The sequence below is a fragment of the Scyliorhinus canicula genome, chromosome 14, assembly GCF_902713615.1.
Source record: "Scyliorhinus canicula chromosome 14, sScyCan1.1, whole genome shotgun sequence".
In the NCBI taxonomy this organism is placed as follows: Eukaryota; Metazoa; Chordata; class Chondrichthyes; order Carcharhiniformes; family Scyliorhinidae; genus Scyliorhinus; species Scyliorhinus canicula.
In genome coordinates this window covers 82,020,127-82,042,148 of record NC_052159.1, presented here as the reverse complement: position 1 = coordinate 82,042,148, position 22,022 = coordinate 82,020,127, and the positions used below count along the sequence as shown (strand labels likewise).

At 43.3% G+C, this 22,022-nt stretch overlaps 2 protein-coding genes across 6 annotated transcripts in view; one reads left to right on the top strand and one right to left on the bottom strand.

Annotated features, from left to right (window-relative positions):
• ccdc90b (coiled-coil domain containing 90B) overlaps positions 1-11,283 on the top strand; it is a 44,079-nt gene extending 32,796 nt beyond the window's left edge. For 3 of the 4 annotated variants that reach the window (XM_038818534.1, XM_038818532.1, XM_038818535.1), the window contains 5 exons: positions 3,872-3,913; positions 4,030-4,101; positions 5,167-5,220; positions 5,505-5,619; positions 10,535-11,283. In XM_038818534.1, the coding sequence (XP_038674462.1) occupies positions 3,872-3,913; positions 4,030-4,101; positions 5,167-5,220; positions 5,505-5,619; positions 10,535-10,593 (342 nt within the window). In that variant the 3' untranslated portion in view covers positions 10,594-11,283. The remainder of the gene's footprint in view (positions 1-3,871; positions 3,914-4,029; positions 4,102-5,166; positions 5,221-5,504; positions 5,620-10,534) is intronic. The other variant, XM_038818533.1, reaches the window with a different exon arrangement.
• Positions 11,284-16,765: 5,482 nt separating this feature from the next.
• The window catches only part of LOC119977829 (ankyrin repeat domain-containing protein 42-like), a 66,051-nt gene continuing 60,794 nt past the window's right edge, over positions 16,766-22,022 (bottom strand). For both annotated transcript variants that reach the window (XM_038819064.1, XM_038819065.1), the window contains one exon: positions 16,766-18,591. In XM_038819064.1, coding sequence (XP_038674992.1) covers positions 18,466-18,591 — 126 coding nt within the window. In that variant the 3' untranslated portion in view covers positions 16,766-18,465. The remainder of the gene's footprint in view (positions 18,592-22,022) is intronic.

Below are 22,022 nucleotides of genomic sequence, written 5' to 3'. Positions count from 1 at the left end.
CCAAGTCGGGCGACGCGATTCACGCTTCAGCGACTTTTGTGGGATCGGAGAATTCGTAGGACGGTGGGGGCGGGATTCACGCCGGCCCCCGGCGATTCTCCGACCCGGCGGGGGGTCCTTGCATTGGTTCCCATCCCCTGCCATTTTCGTTTAAATCCTCCCCAACCACTCTAGCAAACACTCACCCGAGGACATCATTTTGGTACTTCCCTGGTGTAACCCAACCAGATTGTTCTGGTACCACCGCCCCAGGACCAGTCCCAGGAATCTGAAACCCTCCCCTTCACAACATCTCTTCAGCCATGTGTTCATTCGCGATGTCTTGCTATTTCTATCCTGACTTGCACGTGGCACTGGTAGTAATCCTGAGACCTTTATTTTCTAATTCCCTATATTCTGTTCTATATTCTGTTCTAGGACCTCATCCCTTTTTTTTAAAAACCTTTGTCGTCTGTACCAACTGATTTCCTTTCTTTAATACATCCCTAGGCATCACTGGCAAGGCCCATTTATTCCCATTCTGAATTGCCCTTGAGAAAGTCGTGGTAGGTTGCTACTTTTAAACTTCTGCAAACTGCGTCGTGTAGGTGCATACTCAGTGTTCATAGGTCCATGGTCCAAAGTATGGCGATCTATTTTCAAGTCAAGATGGTATGTGACTTGGAGAGGAACTTGCTGCTGAGGGTATTTTCATTTGCTTGCTGTCGTAGGTCTTCTAGGTCAGTGTTCTTCAAACTTCTTTTTCCAGCGACCCACATTTACAGAATGGCCGATGTATCGCGACCCACGCCACATTTACAAAAGATTCTCTGTAATTTCTGTTAAAAACATCACACTCACTGTTGGCACTTCTGATTTATTGAATGCAAACTTTGTAAATTGAGCTGCTGTTGCACCTTAAAAGGACAGCTCCACCCTGACACCTTGCTAAAGGGTGTAACTCAAGATTATTTAATTATTTTATATCTTCACACCCATTCTTAACATGTGGAAAATTGCGTGCAAACGCTGGAAAGATTAACAGGCTCAATATGGCACAGTTTTAAACACATCATGATCACACATTCAAAACCTAACACGACCTCCAATAGGAAATTAAACTCAAAACTTGCACTTCAGAAACAGGAGCCCTAACGGCTGAACTAAAAACACGGTCAGACCGATTGTCACTGGATGCCTGTTGGCACTGTTTCCCAGGTAATTATGTAACAGACTGAAAACATGCTTTTAAAAAATCACAATGCTGACCAATGTGCAAAACGTGCAGACACATTTCATTCCATATATCTGCAACATATCACCAGCTCATGTATACATGAGTGTAGTTTAGACACCAGCTAATGCCATCCTTGCCGAACCACTGAAGCCCCGATAAAGGTAGATGCAAAGGTCGTTGCGGTAGAGGAGCAGATTCAGCTTATGGAGTCCATGTAGCCACACCGCAGAGACAGATGCTTGGGGATGAGTACCTGGGAAGAGGGGGTGGATAGCGACAAGGAAGGCGATTTGGAAAAAAAGAAGTGTCCTTGAAAGACCGGCGTGGAGAGACAATTCGGAAGTGGAAAGAGTGGACGTAGGGGCTTGTAAGGGTGAAGGAGGCTGTTTGTCCAGGTTAACTGAGAGAATGGTAATGAATGGTTTGTTAGTGACACACTGAACTCAAGAAATAATACAGATCCTGACTGTATTTGATTTGGAGTCTGCACATCCTCCCCGTGACTGCGTGGGTTTCCTCCGGGTACTCCGGTTTCCTCCCACAGTCCAAAGATGTGCAGGTTGGGTGGATTGGCCATGAAAAATTGTCCAAAATTCTATGATTAACCTAGGTCAAAAGTTCGGCGCAACATCGTGGGCCGAAGGGCCTGTTCTGTGCTGTATTTCTCTATCTATCTATCTGACGCTGAACACAGTAGCAGAAAATGCCACCTAAAGAAAATGTTACTGGTCTCTGACTGCAAACTGCCCAATTACACTCTGCCCAGAGAGGCAAGGAAGTCCATGGCACTGACTTCTGCATCAGCCTCATGTGGTTATGCACTGTACTGCAGTGAGAATTTACCTGGAGAGAAAATGGTAAACATGGTCAGATGATCTTTGGGGATTATTTTGGTAACCTTTTGGCGACCCCATTCTACACCATCCCACGACCCATCCGCAGGTCACGATCCCCAATTTGATAATCACTGTTCTAGGTGGTAGAAGTTGCGGGTTTGGATGGTGCTGTCAAAGAACCCTCAGCACGTTGCTGAATTGCATCTTCTAAATGGAACACATTGCTTCCCCTGTACGGCAATGGTGGAGGGAGTAAATGTTTAAGGTGGGGGATGGGGTGGCAATCAATTCACCTGCTTTGTCATGGATTGTGTTGAGCTTCGAGTGTTGGAGCTGCACTCAACCAGGCAAGTGGAGAGTGTTCCATTGCACTCCTGACTTGTGCCGTGTAGATGGAGAAGCTTTGGGGAGTCAGAAAGTGAGTTACTGGTTGCAGCTACCTAACCTCTGACATGCTCTTGTATCTACAATATGTATGTGGCTGGTCCAATTAATTTCATAATCCATGCTGATCCTCAGGATGTTGCTGAGGATGTCTCTGAATATCAGGGATAGGAGATAAGACTCTCTCGTTGGAGATGGTCATTGTCTGGCTCCTCCTGTATGATGCAAATGTCACTTGCCGCCTATTAGCCCAAACATTGTCCAGGTCCTGCTGCATGTGGGCATGGATTTTCCTTCAGTATCTGAGGATTTGTGAATGGAACCACAATTATCAACGAGCATTCCAAAGGTCATTAATGAAGCAGTTGAAAATGGTTGGCCCGAGGGCATGGACCCGAGGAACATCTGCAGTAATGTTCTGGGCATGACCTGACTGGCTTCCAAAAATTATTTTACTTTGTGCTATATATAACTCCTGCCAGTGAAGAGTTTACCCAATGTTCCCAGATCTCTAGTTATTTAAAGCAGGATAGATTGAAATATGAGATTTGATTTGGGCTAATTCAATGCTAAGTGTAAGTTTGACTCAGCAGCATTTTTGGCTCCAAGTCAGAAGTTGGTTATTTCAAACCCTTTGTGCTACAATCTAGGGCAGGGGTGGGCAAACTACGGCCCGCGGGCCGCATGCGGCCCGCCAAAGGTATTTCTGCGGCCCACCAAGTCATTAAAAAAAAAAAAAAAAAAAAAATTTTTTTTTAATTTGTTTTTTTTTTTTTTTTTAATTTTTTTTTAAAGGTTAATGGGTGGGGGGGCTGTTGGGTTACTTACTGGTATAGGGTGGATACGTTGACTTGAGTAGGGTGATCATTGCTTGACACAACGTCGAGGGCCGAAGGGCCTGTTCTGTGCTGTACTGTTCTATGTTCTATATGAGGCGCCAGAATCATAACCGGGTGAAGCAATTATTTTACTTAATATACTATGCGGCCCTTTGTGAATTGTGAATTTCTGAATGCAGCCCTTGCACGGAAAAGTTTGCCCACCCCTGATCTAGGGTAACACTTCAGTGTAGTTCTGGGGAAGTGCTAGATTGGCAAAACCACTATTCAGATGAGACGTTAAACTTTTGTCTATTCAAGTGAAAGTTTAATGTTCTGTGGCATCAACAGGGCATTTTGCACAGCCACCTTCCTAACCTGGTCTCAAGGTGTATGAATGATTAAATGTTGCAATGAGATATTAAATCAACAGCATCCTTATGTTCCCAGCAACAAAAAGGATTGAATGTTGACTTACCTGTCATTGTTGTCGATGCTTCCAATTGCACACCGGGTGGGCTGCCACCAATTTCTATGGTTTTTTAAAAATAAAATCAGTGTTTTGATTATCCTTTTAGCATTTGAATATTTTACCTCCGTTCTTTGTTCTTTTTTAGAAAATAAAAATTGAACTGGAGCATCTAAAACAACAGCTTTTGGTAAGTTGCCGTGTAGACTGATTTATCACAGGCTCATCCTGTTAAGTACCTTCCCAAATTCATTTGAGCTGATGGGGCATCATTGTATTCTTGGTTTTGTATTCTTGGTTTTGTAGGATGAAGTTAAGAAGATCAGAAGTGATACAAAACTGGACATGAACTTGGAAAAGAGCAGAATTATGGACATGGTAATTTATTATGATACTTCTGCAAGCTTGTTGCTAGTTTATGTATTGCCAGCTTTGCTAAAAATTCCGTTAAATTGAATTAGTTAATTTTTCGCAGTGTTGCGCATGGGAGAAGTGCAATATTAAGCAGAGTTAGAGATAGGGGGACAATGTACCAAGATGAGAGTAAGAAGTCAGATGGATAGAGGGGAAAGGAAGTAGGGTAACTAACCGGGTTAAATAACTCCAAGCAAGGGGAACAAATTGGCTGTGGGTGAGAAGCATATCAGCAGGAGACAATTGTATAATAAGTTAGTGGGAGGGAGGCATGGGAAACAATCTCGTGTTGGGTGAGGGTCAACTTTCCAGAATGTCTGCAGTTATCGTGGGTTCAAAATATTTTTGAAATTTCCTTTAATGGAACTTGATCAGCAGAAAAAATGGGAAATGGCTTCTTCTGGACAATGGCAGATATAAAAGGTCTGGGTGTTGAATTCAAATGTACTGGGTGTTGAATTCAAATGTACTATTATGTGAAGGACACTAACTTCACAAGAATCTCTGCAAAAAACTATGGGCAATTAAGACATTATGTGGAGGCAAGTTCTCAGAGCTAAGTAATTACCGAGATGATGAAGAGCTTTTCGATCAAGAAACAGGAATTTTAAAGTAATCTTATTTTGTTACTCACAATCAATGTGATTGAAAAATATTTCTATTTCTGTTCAGACATCAGATAAACTGTAAATATTGCTGTATAATCACCTAATGACTGTATACAGACTTAAAGTACCACTAAACAATGTAAATAATTGCCTCAAATAATGATTGTGTGATGGTTAATGTCAAAACCACCTATCCCAGTCACCTGGCTGTGTACAAATACTATTGGGATGGAAAATCCTTCCAGATGTAGTTACAAAGTGATCTTTATGCATTTTTAAATGGAATAAACCTATCGGTTTAAATGTTTTATGAAATGTCCTCAAATATGTAATAGAATTTTTTTATGTTATCGGCTTAACAAATCATTTTATTGAGCAAGTGTTAATACTTCACATCTATAATCATTTAATTTTTCATTAGTTTAGAGAAAGAGAGAAACAGTTAATGACGTCTAGGAATGAATTTACTGAATTGGTAAGTTTTTAAGATGACTGATTAATATGAATGCAAATTTTTTGTTTCTGAAAAAGAAATCTGGATTATAATTCAATCCTACAATGATGATGCTCCAATCTTTTGTTGCGAAGGCTCTCACACTACCAGAAATATGATAATGACTAGCTAACCTGTTTTAGTGATGTTTATTGCCTGCTATGATCTCCTCTGCTCATGAGAGCACAGCAATGTGACCTCTTGCAAACGCAATATTGCCACTCTTGGCAGATTTACTTATTGTGATTGATGTGGATCCTTTTCAGAACTCGGGAACAGACCGTGCCATTACAGAAACAAACAAAAAAATTGACACAGATGTAGCTTCACTTAAGACCATGTTGGAATCTCTTAAACTGGAAACAATGAGGTATCTTGCAGGTAAGATTGTGGAAGGGGGGGGGGCGGAGTTGAATTTATGAAATAGAATTACTACCGTTTTGTTTATCTTGTGTTGAAAGAAAGAGAAAGAGGGGAGTGGAGAATAATTGCTAATAGTGTTTCCGTTATAGATCACGGATAATACACTGCTGGGGTTTGCATCATTGAATTGCAATGGACCAGAAAGAACAACATATTTTTCAATAAAGAGAATACCCTTTTACTAGTTATTGAGAGTTTGTCTTGCATCGTTTTGCATGTGGCAGCCTCAAAATATATAACAAACTTACAGTGGCTAGTCTTCCTCTATATACTATTATAAATTTCTCACTGGCTGACACATTCAGATTATTTTAGTTTGATATGTGAGGGAGGAAGAGGGATATACAATTTTTTCCCTGTTTGAAAAACTGAATATAGTGTACTGTAGGGTTAAGAATCCACAAGCTGCATCTCTTGTTGATACCTCAGATAAAATCAATAACCAGATTTTATAGAACTGAAATGGAATAAACCATTGTCAGCATATTGTATTACATCTGTATATAATAATCGGTGTGCGTCCTGGTTGAAGAATTTCATTGGCAAACAATTGTTCTTTCCCAATATTAATATTTCCCTTTGTGCATTGCCAATAGTGATCGTGTGACCCTTAATGCTTCCAGCAATCTGACTGCTTGATTGATCTGTTTGATAGGATCAATGAGGATAGAGAGTTCATGTGGGATAGACATTCATTTTGCACTGGTCTGTGGTAACGACCGTGCACTGATTTTGAGTGTTCCCATGGACTAATCAGAGCACTGTGACTGCAAATATTGTCTGTCATTAGTCCCTGGTAACTGTAAAAGTACATTACATCCTGAAGAAACTTCAGGGCCGTTTTCTGCTGCTAAAATTCCATTTAAACGTCTCAGTCAAATAAGTAGAATATACATCAATTAAAAGGGAAGGGTTTGTGGAAATTAAGACAAAGGTAGATTTAATGTTTCAGCATAAACCTTTCCCAAGAGTCTAATTGACTTATTTTTGGCAGACTTCTGGTAGGAACTTTCATCTGGAAGAAGCCTAGATATTATGTTTTGACCCCAGCAGCAGGGCAAGAAATGTATGTGGTAATACTGATATAACAAAGAACTACTTTTTGTAAATTTGTTTCTCATCTGTGACATTGGGCAGAATCTGCCCCTCGGTGCACAGGCGGTGACTGGAAAACTAGCGTGCAGCTCTCCATTTATCTGTGTTTTCTCTCCAGATTTTAGTGCACTCTGTGTAAATAAAAAATATCTGGGGCCGTAATTTTCACCATCACTGTGGTGAGGTGGGCATGATAAATCCGGCAATGCCAGCACCACAAAGATGGAGGTGCCATCTTTAAAGGGCATCCCGATCTGCGATATAAATAAAGCCCCCTCCACAAGCATTCGGGTGACCCCCAGCACATAAGGGGAATCCCCTCCAATGGGGCTCCCCAAAAAGCCCAACCCTGACACTGCCAGAGGACAGTGTATTCTCATCATTTCCCGACTCACGCAAGATTTTAGGGTCTCATCGCCATTTACATTGACAGCTAACTTCGACTCCGAATCCCTGCCATTAAATCACTTGCTCAGAGCACAAAGTCAAGCAATAGAAAAGACCTATTGAGGTTTATCCCTTGGGTTGATAGTGGCAATTAGTTACTTTATTAAATATTACTAATATCCTTTGCCTGCATTGTGATTATTCTAAATTTTTATCATTTTTGTCAAAAAACTGATTAATTCTGGATGGATATTTAGAAATCTGTGGTGGTGTATATATTTCAATAATAAAAATTTGCTTTTATAGATCTATTGCACTTCAACTTTTTAAATACACCACTTTTATTGGAAATTTGAGTTAATTTCAAAATACCAATATTAGGTATGGCTCTTTTGTATCTACCCCAAGTTTCTCAATTTTTTCTCCAGTCTCCTGACCGGCCTTCCATCCTTTAGTTAATCTCATCCAAAACTTTTCCCATATCCTAACTCGCATCATGATCCTTTCTCTGAGTACCCCCATTCTCACTGGCCTATATTGGTATAAGATCTAGCAATGCTTCAATTTTAAAATTCTCCGCCTTCTTGTCTTTTCAAATTCTTTCACTATCTCTGTAACCTCCTTTAGCTTGACAACATTCTAAGATCTCTGTGATTTTTATTGATAAATTGTACTCAATAATTCTTTTTCCAATTAAGGGGCAATTTAGCGGGGCCAATCCACCTTCCCTGTACATCTTTGGGTTGTGGGAGTGAGACCCACACAGACACAGGTAGAATGTGCAAACTCCACATGGACAGTGACCCGAGACCGGGATCAAACCCGGGTCCTTGGCACCATGAGGCAGCAGAGCCAGCCACTGCGCCACCCTCCATCCCCAATTTTAATCACAGAATTATCATGTAATTTACAGTGCAGAAAGAGGCCATTCGGCCTATCGAGTCTGCACCGGCTCTTGGAAAGAGCACCCTACCCAAGGTCAACACCTCCACCCTACCCCCATAACCCAGTAACCCCACACAACACTAAGGGCAATTTTGGACACTAAGGGCAATTTATCATGGCCAATCCACCGAACCTGCACATCTTTGGACTGTGGGAGGAAACCGGAGCACCCGGAGGAAACCCACGCACACACGGGGAGGATGTGCAGATTCCGCACAGATAGTGACCCAAGCCGGAACCGAACCTGGGACCCTGGAGCTGTGAAGCAATTGTGCTAACCACTATGTTACCGTGCTGTCCCTAATCGTGACACTATTGGTGGGCATGCACTGAGCTGTCAGAACCCTAAGCTTTGGAACTCCTTTCCAAACCTCTCCATCTTTCTATCTATCTCTCTCTCCTAAGTGTTATTTCTTTAACCAAGCTTTTGATCACTTCCTATCATTCGTTTCTTATTATCTCCCTATGTGACTCGGTGCCAAATTTTGTTTCATGATGGTGCTGTGAGGAGCCTGGAGATGTTTATCTCAAAAGCTGCGATTATAAATAAATTGGAGAATCTGAGCCAATAGGAATAAATCGGCCATTGGATCCAATCTATTGCTGGGGCCAGACAAATAATTAATGGTGTTGATGGCAGCAAGGGACGAAAGGGGAAACAAGACTATTGTACCTGAATCAGCAGACTGAGTGGACACAGCATGGCCACAAGGTGAAAGCCAAAGGGTGCAGACAGAAGCTTCTCACAATAACACAGGGGCTGTTTAGCACAGGGCTAAATCGCTGGCTTTGAAAGCAGACCAAGGCAGGCCAGCAGCACGGTTCAATTCCCGTACCAGCCTCCCCGAACAGGCGCCGGAATGTGGCGACTAGGGGCTTTTCACAGTAACTTCATTTGAAGCCTACTTGTGACAATAAGCGATTTTTCATTTCATTTCATTTCAAAACCACAAATGTCTGGGCCAATGAGACCTATCAGGATTGAGATCAAAGTTTTAAAATGTGAATTTGAAACTTGAACTACAAGCAAACTGCCTGCAGTAACACTGGACCCAATGTGGAAGCATTGACAAACAGGAAAGGAATTAAGCCAATCCAGCACAACACCTCTCATCTTTTTGCTAATCTCAGACTAAGAGTGGCGAATGGGGAATAGAAAATACTGAGATTGACTTTAAGGTGATATTCCAAGGACTGGTTCAGCCAAGATCTGAAACTATGGCGCGATTCTCTGGCCATGTTGTGCTCGAACGAGAGCACAACACGGCCGGAGAATCCCAGGAGAGCCCTCTCGCGGGTTTCTCGGCAGCCTCTGCTGATTCAGCCATGTCCCGAGAGGTGTCAAATTCGGAACTCCACCCAAAAGGGGTGGGACCACACTATGCTCGCAGAAGTAGGTCCTACTCACCCGGGATATATCGATCACCCTTGATTCTCCGGCCTCGCGAGGGAGACTGCAGCCAGGCATTGATCAATACTGGTCCACAAGAACGGGGATAGTGCAGGGTTTCCCCCACTGGACTTTGCACCTTGGCACTGCCACCCTGGCACTGCTAAGATCCTGGGTGGCACCACCAAGCTGACTGGAGCACTAACTGGGTGCCAGTGCGAGGTGCCCAGGTGCCAGGATGGCACTGCCAAGTGTCAGGGCCCAATGGGTGGGCCATGCCCATGAAAGGATTTGAAGGGTGGAGTTGCGAAGCCCATGTGTGTTGGGGGTGATATTGCCCATGGGTGGTTGGGGGGGGGGGGGGGGAATCGATGGCGTTTCACACCAGACTTTCCATAAAAAACATTTACAACAATTCTCCTACCTGCAGGGGGCTGGCAGGGCCCCAGATTGTTTCTTGCAGCTTAAACAGGCCTCCGCACCTCAGGTTGCGGGTCGGCGCATGTGCACGGCGGCAGCCTGCAGCAGCCCACCAAACGTGATGGTGGACTCAAGCCGGCGGACCTGGACCAACAAAGAATGTCCCAACGATCTGCCCCGGCGCCGCTCGATCTATCCCGCCCAATCGCTTCCCCAGCCGCCCATCACCCCCCTCCCCCCAGGTATTTGATTCCCCCACGCCCCAACAGGGCGCCACAGATGTGTCCCGACCGGCTAGACGTGGTTATAACCACGCCTTCGGGAATTTGGTCAGCCGGGACCGGAGCATGGCTGGGAGGGCCTCTGGGCAATGGCCCCCCAGCCGAGCCCCCTTAATGTACAGGCGAGCAATAAGCCAGGGACTGGAGAATTGTGGGAGCAGCGCCGATACCGATTCTGTCATAAAAGCGGATTCTCCGCCCCTGCGCCAAACACTATTTTGTCGCTGGGCTGGGGAGAATCCAGCCCCTGGTCTGGTCAGCTGTGTGCGTTCTGAAATGATATAGTTTGGAGTTCAGTTTTATAGAAAAGTATAAACATATATCTAATTTTGTTTTTTGCTTTATTGTTCTACAGCATCCGTCTTTACCTGCCTAGCAATAGCATTAGGATTTTATCGGTTGTGGCAAAAATAGAAAATGAAAGATGACCTTCAGCAACAAGCAATGAGAACCTCTGGAATTTAATGATCTTTATTTAGATAAAATGTTAGGATTTTCCTGGGAAGAACAGTTTGTTGATCTGCTACAGAACTGTTCTGCTGTGTTTTGGGGAAATATAGTTCTGTTGCATTAATGTTAATGATTTTTATAAATTATTCTAAAAGCTGGCTAGTGAGATGGGAGATCATCCTGCTCCTTATTGGCTGTAAGGTTCTCATGTGAAGTGAACTTTGTTGATTTTAACTTAATAGCTGGTGAGTGGGGTCACACCACAAAACTTGTAATTTAGCAGCCTCTGAGCGCTTTGAATGTGTTATGAGATTTCATATTGGTTGCTGTGTTGAAGCTGGGGGACTTTTGTGCACTTTATGAGCAGAGCTGGATGTTGATACTTGGTTGCTCAACAACAGCATCTTCACTTGAACAAATGTTTTTACTTGCTTTCTTACCTTTTGGTTTAAATCAACGTTGCAGTTTGGACTGACAGGCCAGTGTGTGGCAATGGTTTCCAGCTAATTATGGAAAGTTAAAATGTATCTATGCAACCAAATAGATCCATCTTGCTACAAAGTACTGTTTCATTCAATGTATTATTGTTACTTTTAAAAGCAACTAAACCATGTATTGTTTGGAGAATTGGAATAAAATCAGTATCTAAAAGTCTTCAAATAACAGCAAGTGAAATCTATTTGAATAATTGTCATATAACCATCATGATAATGATGTCACCAAAGATGAATATTCCATTTTTTAAAAAAGTAAAGTAAGCTTATTTAATACCAATACTATATGTTCATAAAAATTCAGGCAGTAACTTCAGTGTCTATACCCATCCATACGGGTAGTGTTGTAGGAGCTTGCACAAACCATTCTCGAGCAATGAAAATATGAAAGTAATCACCCCAACCCTGCCACATCCTCTCTTGATTTCCTCTAAGTGTGGTCTCGGAGGTATATAACAGAGCTTAGATTGGTTCAACCTCTGACCTCCTGCCCCATATGAACTCTCTGCATCCTCACTGGACCCCTGTAGCTCCATAGCTGCCTCCTCTTCAAGCACATTTTGATGTAAGAAAAACAGAATACAGTGTGACAGCTCTAATCTATTTCTTAAGAGATGCACAAAATCACATTTAAATAGCTGAGTGCATAAACAACCCATTTACAACACCCAATACAGATATCACCAGGGATTTTGACTCTAGTTTGGTGACAATCGACAAAGTTGCTTTCTTTCTACATGTACATTGTGAGGGGTGAACAAGGAAAATGCCTGCTTGCTGAGAGTTGAGTTGATTTGTGGCTTGCTGCAGATACAATGCCATCGTAAAGATTATCTAAATAGGAGTTAGTTCATTTGCCATATCCCTGTGGCTGTTAACTCTGGAACTGATTACTTGTCAATGCATTTTATTCACCACATGTATTTTCTCCTTTAGTAATGCAATTCATTGTGTTGCAGAACCATGTAGAGATTTAAATCAGTAATGAAGAATCAACATCAGAATATATTTAGCTCCAGTTCACATGTGACATTAATTAATAATCTTTATTGTCACAAATAGGCTTACATTAACACTGCAATGAAGTTACTGTGAAAAGCCCCTAGTTGCCACATTCCAGCACCTGCACGGGTACACAGAGGGAGAATTCAGAATGTCCAAATGACCTAACACCAGCTCCTGTGGGAGGAAACCGGAGCACCCGGAGGAAACCCACGCAGACACGGGGAGAACGTGCAGACTCCGCACAGTGACCCAATCCGTAATCGAACCTGGGACCCTGGCGCTATGAAGCAATAATGCTAGACACTGTGCTACCATGCTGCCCCTGCTACCATACCGCCAAAGGCAACATGAGCAGTATATTTACTGCACTGTCTTTTTAATTTAATTTTTTTTAATGTTTGAGATTTTTGGAGTATACAGAACAAGGATAAGCATGGACATACATTAGGGGATAAAGAAAAATATTACACACAACGGTCTGTTCTATTATTTACATCAGTCGCCTTGCATTTACAGTAACGGTAGCAGTTTCCTGTTTTTTTTGGTCTCCAGCAGGTTTTTGATTCTGTCTGGGTCCCCTGTTTCCCCCCTCCCCCCGCCTGTCTAGTGTGTCTTTTTCCCTTGTCTGTTCTTGTACCTTGCTCCAGTTACATACGTGTGATGCTGTGTCTCGTCTTTTTTGTTGGGCATGGTTGGGTTCTATGTTCCCCTGCCACCTACCCAGTCCCCCTTCCCAACCTCCACCCCCTTTCCTTGCTGTGTTGTGGCTACCCTCTCCTGTCCTTTGGCTTATTGGCTGTTGGCTACGAACAGGTCTTGGAACAACCGAGTGAATGGCTCCCACATTTTGTGGAAGCCCTCCTCCGACCCTCAGATGGTGAATTTAATTTTCTCCATTTGAAGAAATTCCGGCCTGACAGCCAATTGTATTATTCACCAAAATATATATTTAGTCCATCTAGACAGGTTATCCAGGTTATAAAATTTAGTCTTAAAAACTGACTTTAGGACTTAAAAACTGACTCTGGATAATACCGTGCACCCGATTCAATTATTCCCCACCTTCTCAGTGCACATCAGCAGTAAAGCTCCTGGGCGGGTTTCTCTGTCCCACAGTGCGGCACGCCGTCGGGATTCTCCGTTTCGCCGGCTGGTCAATGGGGTTTTCCATTGTGGGGCAGCCCCATGCTGTCGGGAAACCCCCGGGCTGACGGCAAAACGGAGAATCCCGACAGCGGAGAATTCAGCTCCATATTTGGTCTTTATTCCGCACATGCAATGTGACAGGAGATACGAATACAGAATATGCCCGGGATTTTCCACTCGAGTCATGCTAGTTTACTGCGCTGGCAAAACCAAATCCAAAAATATTGTTTTAAATTAATTCCAGCATTTGGCCAGTCATTTGCATCTACACCTACCCTCCATACAGAACCACCCACTGCCATAAAATACACTGACAATCCATGTCGGACGAATGCGGTGAGGACGCCTGAAAGTAGGTCGCACAAAAGGTGGCTCCTGCTAAGGCCTGGTATTTTGATCCTTTTTGCCCTCTTTTTTCGGGAGATTTTGAGATATGATACACAACGAGCCCAGTGGTAGCGGCCACACCGAGAACGTAGACCCAGCTGAGACAACACTTCAGGCTAACTAAAATGGCCCCCATCTGCAGCAATCACAGATACCACCTTGGAGGCGGGATGGGGGCACACTGACGGTCGGGGACTTTTACATAGGGCACAGACTGGCGACACTGGATGAACTGACGAGGAAGTGGAAACTAGCAAAAGGACAGGAAATGGAGACATATCCAAATATAACACTTCCTCCGCAAAGAGACAGTAGGGTACCCCAGGGCCCCAGAAACCACACTACTAGAGGACCCGATAGGCACAAGCAACAAAAAGAGGGGGGCTATGTGGGAAAATATATGGACAGTTGCTGGACAGAGCTCGAACACCACTGGACGAGACCAGACACAAATGGGAGGGCGAACTGGGAACACGTGGGCGGGGGGGGGGGGGGGGGGGCTGGGGAGCAAAGCACTGAGCAGGGCTAACTCCACCTCCTCCAGCGCAAGGCTCGGCCTAATGCAGCTCAAAGGTGGTGCACAGAGCGCACCTGACCAGAACCCGAATGAGCAGATTCATCCCAGAGGTGGAGGATAAATGTGAGCGGTGCCAGAGGGGCCCGGCCAACCACACCAACATATTTTGGGCATGTCCCAAACTAGCTGGGTTCTGGACAGCCTTCGCCAAGGCAATGTACAAGGTTGTGGGGGTGAGGGTGAAGCCATATCCAATAATGGCAATCTTCAGGGTATCGGAGCAGCCAGAACTACACATGGGGAAGGGGGCCAATGCCCTTGCTTTCGCTTCCCTAATCGCACACCGGAGAATCCTGCTCGGCTGGCGATCGGCAGCACCACCCAAAGCTGTAGACCGGCTCGCTGACCTCGCGAATTTCTCCACCTGGGAAGATTAAGTACGCCACCAGAGGGTTGGAGGAAGGCTTCCTGGATACTTGGGACAGTTTGTCGGCCCGTTCCAAAACCTGTTTGAGGCCAGCAACGAGGAGTAAGTTGAGAATAAAAAACCAAGATAGATGAGGAACCAAACGACTGCGCAACCCGGGGGCATGGAGACGGAAGCAAGGTGGGGAAACCACAAAAGAAGAGAAAAGGAGGGAGCTATCCCTGAAAATAAAAGCAAAACACAGCTGAAGCCAAAAGGGGAAGGGGGGGGGGACGATAAACCAATCCAGAGGGCAGCAAGATGTGTATAAGGTCATTTAAATGAAAGACAAAATAAACCTTTCTGTACAATAAAGTAAATTAACGCGGGTAAGAAAAATGTGATGTGTATATATATACAATTATTCATAAATGGGAAATGCCATTAAAAAGATTTTTTTAAAAAGAAAATCCATGTCAACTGTCTATATAATATTTATCCATTTGATTTACAATAGTTGTGACACCTTTAGTGGAGCATTAATATTGACATGGACTCACTAGCATGTTTCTCTACGTGATGCTGTGATGGTGATGCTTTCACTGGAAAGTCTTAATGAAATGTTCATGATGCCTGTCTGGCCACCAGGTGTCTCTGCATTAATGTATTTGTATTTGGAGCTATCAGCCAGCCAGCCTTTCTTGTGATTATAAGTAAATATTTAAGTGATTTATTTAAGTCTTCTATCTCTGTGCATTTTGCCTTTCTTCCCAATGACCCAGCCTATCCAACACTGCTCATTTCAACCAAAATGTATAGCTACTCGCTCTTCAACTGAAGGATAGAATAGTTATTGCACAGAATGTCCTTGCTCATATCCACGCCATTGTTTTTGATTCTCTGATATTGTCCCTTGCACAGGAGGCCTCCGGGACTACCAATAAATAGCTGCTGAATGGATTGCGACCTGCAAACCACTGTCAACTTGATAATCGAATCTCCAGCCACAAGTCAAAGTCCTTTACGGTGCAATCTTCCGGCCATGCTGTGCCAGAAAAGCATCTCACTGCGGGGCCGGTGAAAGCCGGGAGGGCCGGCTCCCCAATGCCTCGTGAGATTCAACACAATCTCGCGAGACATTACAAGGGGAATCCCACCCACTATGAGTGGTATCGGCTTTTGGCAAGTCTGCATATTAGAGCGAGGCAGTTCAGACTCCCAAGGCACCTGAGGCTTTGAGATGTAATCCCTTTGCCTCGGGGACCTCAGGTGAGCGCTGTTTGGTACTGGTCCCCACAAACAGGGACAAGACGGAACGGCATTCGTGGGGGTATCTAGCTGCTTGCCCTTTGTGCAGGGTGGTGCCATGGTACTGGTGTTGCCACCTGGATACCCTAGTAATGCCAGCCTGCTACCCTGGCAGTGCCACCTGGGTGTCAGCCTGGCATTGCCATGGTACCCAGGTGGCACTGCCAGCTGGCAGGGGCACTGCCAGTGTGCCATGTTGGAACCTTCAATGGTGTCAACTATTTTGGCAAAGGTAAGTTCAAAATGAAACACAGAAATTAAAATGTATTTGAACATTTCAAATTCGCTTTTGTCCATCGTATCACTAACTGTTCTGTGACCACCCCAGGTAATGTTCATTTTGAGCCCAGTTCAGTGGCAACTTTCACAGCTGCTCTCAATCTCCTCCTAGCTCTCAGCTAGCTGCTTGTGCGCAAGCTCCAGTTTCTGATGTAGTTGGCAAGTCAGGCACTCTGCTGCCTCCAACTGCTGTATAAGGCACCTGTGCTCAAAGAGTTTTTATTTTTATTTACATGTTGCATCAACGGAAAGAATAATTTCCCCTTTTGCTTTTCCTCTCCATACACTCCCCCTCATAACCTCCTTACACCCCTCTCATCATCCTTTCCTTCTCCTCCTGTTCCCCTTCCAGTCCTCCTCCTTTGCACGGGCCTTCCAATCATAGTCAGAAAAATAGAACAGACTGCGAATCAACCAGAGGTCTTGACTCAATCAGAAATCTATAGCTTAACCATGGCATGTTATGTGTCAGTGATACACTTATAATAGCACTGTTGAACCATTAGAAACAACATAACATGGTACAAGAAGATATGATCATTTAATTTAAAAATAAATACATATTCAAGTGTTTTTCTTGTTAAGTGCAAGTATTAATATTTCTACAAATGCAAGTACCAAATTATAACTATGCTATAATTCTGCATCTAAGTTAAGCACAATTAATGCAGCACAGTTAAAATTAGGTTGCAGTAAAGGCCATTCCTGATTCACACAATAAATGACAGTGAACTGAAGTACAAGTACTTCAAATATACTTTTAAGTTCTTAAGTATGAAGGACTGGATTTTCACGGAGGAGGCAGGAAGGTCGAGTCAGGAAACTTCCCAACGTGGCAAACCCATCTGCTTTAACAGGGCCCCTGCATTTTGTTCTTGCTCCACAAATATGGGTGCAGGATGGAGTCATGCCTGTCTCCTTTCACTGGTCAACAGCCTAGTTTTACTGATGAATGCCAGGGCCACAAATTCTTATCCGTCATCACCCCCATTCACGCTCTCATACCCCCTCCTTATATCTGCATTGCCACTCACCCGGTATCCACTATGGGCAGAACTTGAGAATCATGTTTTTGAAATGCTTACTTAAATACATTTCTAACAATCTAATCAAGCTGTCATTTAACTACACTTCATACTGAAGAAAATAACTCTCATTCTAGAAAGTCAATCAATAAAATGCAAGTCCCCTCAAGTAGTCAATCTATTTCATCTAGTTCACTAACCACAGAGACATATAATATTTTATTAATCTCTTAAAATCAAAATGTGAACACAGTCCCTGCTGAGATAAGTGATTCTGGAGCTTTGATACACAGCCAAGCATTCATAATGGGCTCAGCTATAAAAAAAAAACTATTGTAGTTCACAAACAATGAAATCTATTAAAATTTCAAAATGAGATGTCTATATTAAGCCAAGTCAAATGGCCTGCCAATCACCGTATTCCAGCAGAAGTTGTCTTTTTTCACTAAGTGAAAGCTGTAGACTATTTCTTTTCAATTTTGAAATGTTGAGGATTTAAATCCTTCAGATTCATGACACTGAGTTCCCAAGCAGAAGTTTCTTTTGTTTTGAATGCATGATAACACTCTTTCAAAATGGGAAAAGTACTCCAATGCATCTCAACACATAAACAATGTAATTGCCAACTTACCTTTGCAGGACAGAGCCCTATAATCAATCATTGCAGTACCTTATGATACAGCATCTAACTGTTGAAATGGAAAGGACAGATTTTTGTTTTGCATTTCATAGCTTGTCAATGAACAAATTCCAGGAGCAGGTGACGATGTTTCATTATTGCCCATTTAGAACTGGGGTTCCTCCAATGTTCATGGCTCCTCGGAGGTGCCATTAACCACATATAGCTACAGAAGAGGCCCAATTTGACAAAGGTTGTAGGAGGTTTTAAGCTGCCACGACTCACAATGGAACTGGCAAGACTGTGAATAATGCATGTGGAAGGACTACTCACACCCTTAAACTCCACCAGCAAAAAATGCCAGAAACAGGAATGGGGGCGGGAATCCCGGAATCAGATCTCACCCACCATTTTCTAATGGCTCCCTAGTCAATTTAAAATTGGAACAGTCACTAAAATAAATACGTTAAACAATTTCATAATAAAACAAAATGATCAGGAAAATAACTTAGGAATTGACAATAGAAGTACTTGCAAAATTCACACCTGTGTTGTAAAATAGTACAGTGACTGTCAGCTGTTTGTTTAATAAGAGATTGTGCAGGTAAGACTATAATTTGAACAAGCTCACGACAAAGGATTCTGAGATGTCAGAGAGGTCTGAGGTTGGCATTGTTCCTGTCAGGAACACGCCGCACAAACACCCCCCCAGAAATGGCCGTCTGTTTCTTCTTTCCTTTTTTCCTCTCTTTAACTGGCTCTTCAAAATTATCTTCCTGCGAAGGCAAAATTTTAAATTTTTTAAATGAATCCAACCCAAAAATAAATGAAGTGATTACAAAAGAAACAAGGCGATTCAATTCTGGCACACATGGTCTGCCTTGCAAGAATGATGCTTTGCACTTGTACAAGTGCCAATGCCATTGCATGATCAGTGCCATACAATGGAAAATCTGGGAAATTACAGGTTAACACCATGAAAACTGCACCATTGTCTTGAAGATCCAATTGATTTGCAAAAACCCTGCCACACCTAACCAGTCTCGCATCTGACACAATATGGTTGTCTTTTAATACACTCTAAAGTGGCGTAGCAAGATCTTCAAGCAAGGCAATCCCTACAGAACTCAGGAAATCCCAATCCAGCCAATTAATTCAGCCTTATTAAAATTTCGGGACAAAAAACTGTCCCATCGATTACTCGGACAAAACACTGAGAATAAAAGCAAAACACCGCGGATGCTGGAAATCTGAAACAAAAATCGAAACTGCTAGAAATACTCAGCAGGTCTGGCAGCATCTGTGGAAAGAGAAATAAAGTTAATGTTTCCAGTCTGTATGACTTCTTCAGAGCTTAACAGAATGAGAAATGCAATGGATTTTATATTGTATTAGAAAGGTGGAACAACTTTGCAGAGTAGAAGGCCAATGATTGGTGGGAACTAGGCAAGATCGCAACAAAGATGTGTTTGTCACGAGACAGAGGAAGCATTACTGGCAGTGTGAAGGGTTATAGAAAATGCTAGTAGTGGCATAAAGGTAAGAGGCAAGACCTTCCGACTCCTCACCCCAGTGGGATCCCAGTGGGATCTTCTAGTCCCACTGACAGCGCTGACCACTGCAGGTTTGATAGCCAACGGCAGGCTGTCTCCCACCACCAAGAAACACACCATGGAGAGGCTGGAGAATCCCACCCAGAATGTGTTAATGGGAAAACAAGGGTCGGTGCTCAGTGAAAGCAAAACTAAAGAACTAGTGACAGATGGTCCTGTAGGGGAGAGGGGGGTCGTGTTTGCATTGGGAAAAGCTTTGGATATGTAAAAACAGTCAAGATATTATAGTTGAGGAGGAGAATAAAATATTGGATCTTCTAAAAACAGTGAAAGAATAAATGTTGAAAAGGTTAATAACCAGGCCTGGATTAAATATATCCCCAGGTTCTTAAGAGGAGGAAAATAGCAGAAGCTCTGACCATCATTTTCCAATTTCCTCAGCTCTGACCATCATTTTCCAATTTCCTCAGCTCTGACCATCATTTTCCAATTTCCTCAGCTCTGACCATCATTTTCCAATTTCCTCAGCTCTGACCATCATTTTCCAATTTCCTCAGCTCTGACCATCATTTTCCAATTTCCTCAGCTCTGACCATCATTTTCCAATTTCCTCAGCTCTGACCATCATTTTCCAATTTCCTCAGCTCTGACCATCATTTTCCAATTTCCTCAGCTCTGACCATCATTTTCCAATTTTCTCAGGCTATAGGTAGCCCAGAAGACTGAAGGTCAGCAAAAGATTCACCATTATTTAAAAAACAGAGAAGGGGATAGACCAAGTAATTACAGGCCAGTCCACCTAATAGCATAAGAAATTCTGAGGTACAGTATAAGTCGTCACTTAGAAAGGATGGATTAATCAAGGACATTTAGCATGGATTTGTCAAAGATTTGACAATGAGGGTAGCATGTTGATGTTGTTTAAATGGATTTTAGCAAGGCTTTCACAACAAGGTTCCATGTGGCAGGCTGGTCAGAAAAGTCAAAGCCCATGAAAATTCAAAGAAAAATGGCAAGTTGGACTCAAAATTGGCTGAGAACGAAAAGGTTGGATTGGATTGGATTTGTTTATTGTCACGTGTACCGAGGTACAGTGAAAAGTATTTTTCTGCAAGCAGCTCAACAGATCATTCAGTACATGGGAAGAAAAGGGAATTAAACAGAATTCAAGAAAATATAAGAAAATACATGAGAATACATAATAGGGCAACACCATATATACAATGTAACTACATAAGCATTGGCATCGGATGAAGCATACAGGGTGTAGTGTCAATGAGGTCAGTCCATAAGAGGGTCATTTAGGAGTCTGGTGACAGTGGGGAAGAAGCTGTTTTTGAGTCTGTTCGTGCGTGTTCTCAGACTTCTGAATCTCCTGCCTGATGGAAGAAGTTGGAAAAGTGAGTAAGCAGGGTGGGAGGGATCCTTGATTATGCTGCCTGCTTTCCCCCGGCAGCGGGAGGTGTAGATGGAATCAATGGATGGGAGGCAGGTTCGTGTGATGGATTGGGCGGTATTCACGACTCTCTGAAGGTCCTTGCGGTCCTGGGCCGAGCAGTTGCCATACCAGGCTGTGATGCAGCCCGATAGGATGCTCTCTATAGTGCATCTGTAAAAGTTGGTAAGGGTTAATGTGGACATGCCGAATTTCCTTAGTTTCCTGAGGAAGTATAGGCGCTGTTGTGCTTTCTTGGTGATCGCGTCGACGTGAGTGGACCAGGATAGATTTTTGGTGATGTGCACCCCTAGGAATTTGAAACTGCTCACCATCTCTACCTCGGCTCCGTTGATGCTGACAGGGGTGTGTACAGTACTTTGCTTCCTGAAGTCGATGACCAGCTCTTTAGTTTTGCTGGCATTGAGGGAGAGATTGTTGTCGTTACACCATTCCGCTAGGTTCTCTATCTCCCTCCTGTATTCGGACTCGTCGTTATTCGAGATCCGGCCCACTATGGTCGTATCGTCAGCAAACTTGTAGATGGAGTTGGAACCAAGTTTTGCCATGCAGTCGTGTGTGTACAGGGAGTAGAGTAGGGGGCTAAGTACTCAGCCTTGCGGGGCACCGGTATTGAGGACTATTGTGGAGGAGGTGTTGGTGTTCATTCTTACTGACTGTGGTCTGTTGGTCAGAAAGTCAAGGATCCAGTTGCAGAGTGGAGAGTCAAGTCCTAGGTTTTGGAGCTTTGATATGAGCTTGGCTGGGATTATGGTGTTGAAGGCGGAGCTGTAGTCAATGGGTTAGGGTTCAATGTTGGTTTTTGTGACTGGAAGGCTGTTTTCAGTGAGGATCGGCAAGTCTCAGTACTGTTTGTGGCATCGACCAATTATTTAGACATAAATGTAGGGATATCATTAAGAAATTTGAAAGTCTTACAAATACTGGATTCATGGTTGATAGAGAGGAAGAAAGCTGCAAACTGCAGGAAGATATCAATAAACTGGTTAAGTGGGAAGAAAAGTGAAAAACAGAATTCAATCCAGAGAAACATGAGGGTTATGCATTGGAAAAGAGCAGATAAGCCACACAAGTATACACAATACACTGTACAATGCTAAAAATGAAGTTGAAGTACAGTAACTTACAAGGCTAATGGCTGCAAAGTGGGATTAGATATTTCTCTACCAGCACAGATGTCATGGGCCAAATGGATTCC